The sequence below is a fragment of the Chrysochloris asiatica genome, unplaced genomic scaffold (assembly GCF_000296735.1).
Source record: "Chrysochloris asiatica unplaced genomic scaffold, ChrAsi1.0 scaffold00229, whole genome shotgun sequence".
In the NCBI taxonomy this organism is placed as follows: domain Eukaryota; kingdom Metazoa; phylum Chordata; class Mammalia; order Afrosoricida; family Chrysochloridae; genus Chrysochloris; species Chrysochloris asiatica.
In genome coordinates this window covers 1,621,933-1,623,633 of record NW_006408747.1, presented here as the reverse complement: position 1 = coordinate 1,623,633, position 1,701 = coordinate 1,621,933, and the positions used below count along the sequence as shown (strand labels likewise).

Genomic DNA, 1,701 nt, shown 5'->3' with positions numbered 1-1,701 from the left:
CTATGGAAATCAATTTTAAAAGTAGTTCTATTACATATATATTCATAACTTTATTTCTAAACAGCTAGTATTTAATAATGCAAATTTACATAGTAAATAATGAAGAGAATAGTATTTGGTCTATTAATAGTTTTTCATTTTGCAAAAAAATTCCTTTTAAATTTATTAGAAAATAAACTCCATCACTGAATTTAAAACACTATCACCATAAAAATAACATTATAAGTATTAACAATATATATATAGTCTAAATATACAAAATATACTTGAAAAGAAAAAATTACATAAAAGTATATAATTCAGATAGCATTCACTCTAGATAGCTGGAATTAATATGCTTACAGTCCTAGTGTGGCACTGTGGGATAAAACACTGGACCACAAAGTCAGTTTGAACCGCAAGGTCAGCAGTTCAAACTTACCAGCCACTCCTTGGAAATTCTGAACAGGGTCACTATGAATTGGAAATGACTTAATAGCAACAACAACAACAACAAAATATGGCCATGATTTATAAGTAAAAGAGAACAGATTTAAGTCATGTAGTAACAAGTAAGGAAAGATATTTTATACTTACGGACAAAGCTCAATTTCGAGATACTGCTCAGTACTGTCACTCAGGAAAAATGCTTCAACAACTTTTGAAAATAGAAAAACAACATATTGAGAAATTTAATTTTTCTAAATTTTATTTATTGTGTTGTTATTGTTGAAAATACACACACCAAAATATATACCAATTTAACAGCAGCATAGTGGTTTTTAATTGGGCTGCGAACCACAAGGTCAGCAATTAGAAACTACCAGCTACTCCACGGGAGAAAGATGAGGCTTTCTGGTCTCATAAAGATTTACAGCCTTGGAAACCCTTTTCAGGGTCGCTATGGGTTGGAATCGACTCGACAGTATTCAACAACAACAACAACATGTTCAATTTAGTGAGATAGATAACATTCTTCAAATTGTTCAACCATTCTCATCCTCTTTTTCTGAATTATTCCTTCATCGTTAACATAAACTCACTCTTCCCTAATGACCCTATGTAATCTTTTGAGTTGCTGTTGTCAATTTGATCCCACATAGTTTTTTTTAAAAGCATAAAGCTCAAGGAGTCCTTTATTACTGTTAAAAAGTGATGATTTTGGGGTTATTTTTGCTCTAAGGTTTAAAGATTATCTTGAGAACAAGCAAGATGGTGGATCAGGTGGAAATGCAGTGAGGAATACCATCAGCAACAACACAGAATACCAGACCAAGTAGGTTCAGGAGAGGGTCCCAGAACTCTGAACCACATATAAAGGAATAATTAGAAGGTTGGAAGACCTACAGCTAGGGGAGTTGGTAGCGGTAGCAAGAAACCAATTGTTTTCCAATTCAAGACACTTCAGCTGCTCCCGGAGCATCCATCTTGGGAGAGACCAAGCAATGAAGGCTCAGAGCAGCCATGGACACCTGACAGAACTGCGGAGATAAAGGTGTGGACATTCTTTTTCTGTGTATCTGTTCATTGGGCTCTCGCTGTCTGTGCAGCTCTATTCTGGAGACTAGAGAGGGTGCCTGAGTGAATGGACACCCCACTCCCACCTCCAGAAGGTTCTACTATGCATGCACACAGATCTCCTCAAAATTTAAAGTGACAGATTCCACTTAAAAACAAACGGCAGTGCAAAACGGCCACAGCTGGCCTGAATTGTTTATCACT

The 1,701-nt window shown here is 35.8% G+C and overlaps 1 protein-coding gene across 1 annotated transcript in view; it reads right to left on the bottom strand.

The window, feature by feature from the left end:
- Positions 1-1,701, bottom strand: part of LOC102818337 (UPF0462 protein C4orf33-like) — a 34,412-nt gene that overhangs the window by 9,952 nt on the left and 22,759 nt on the right. The window contains exon 2 of the mRNA XM_006873206.1: positions 577-637. Coding sequence (XP_006873268.1) covers positions 577-637 — 61 coding nt within the window. The remainder of the gene's footprint in view (positions 1-576; positions 638-1,701) is intronic.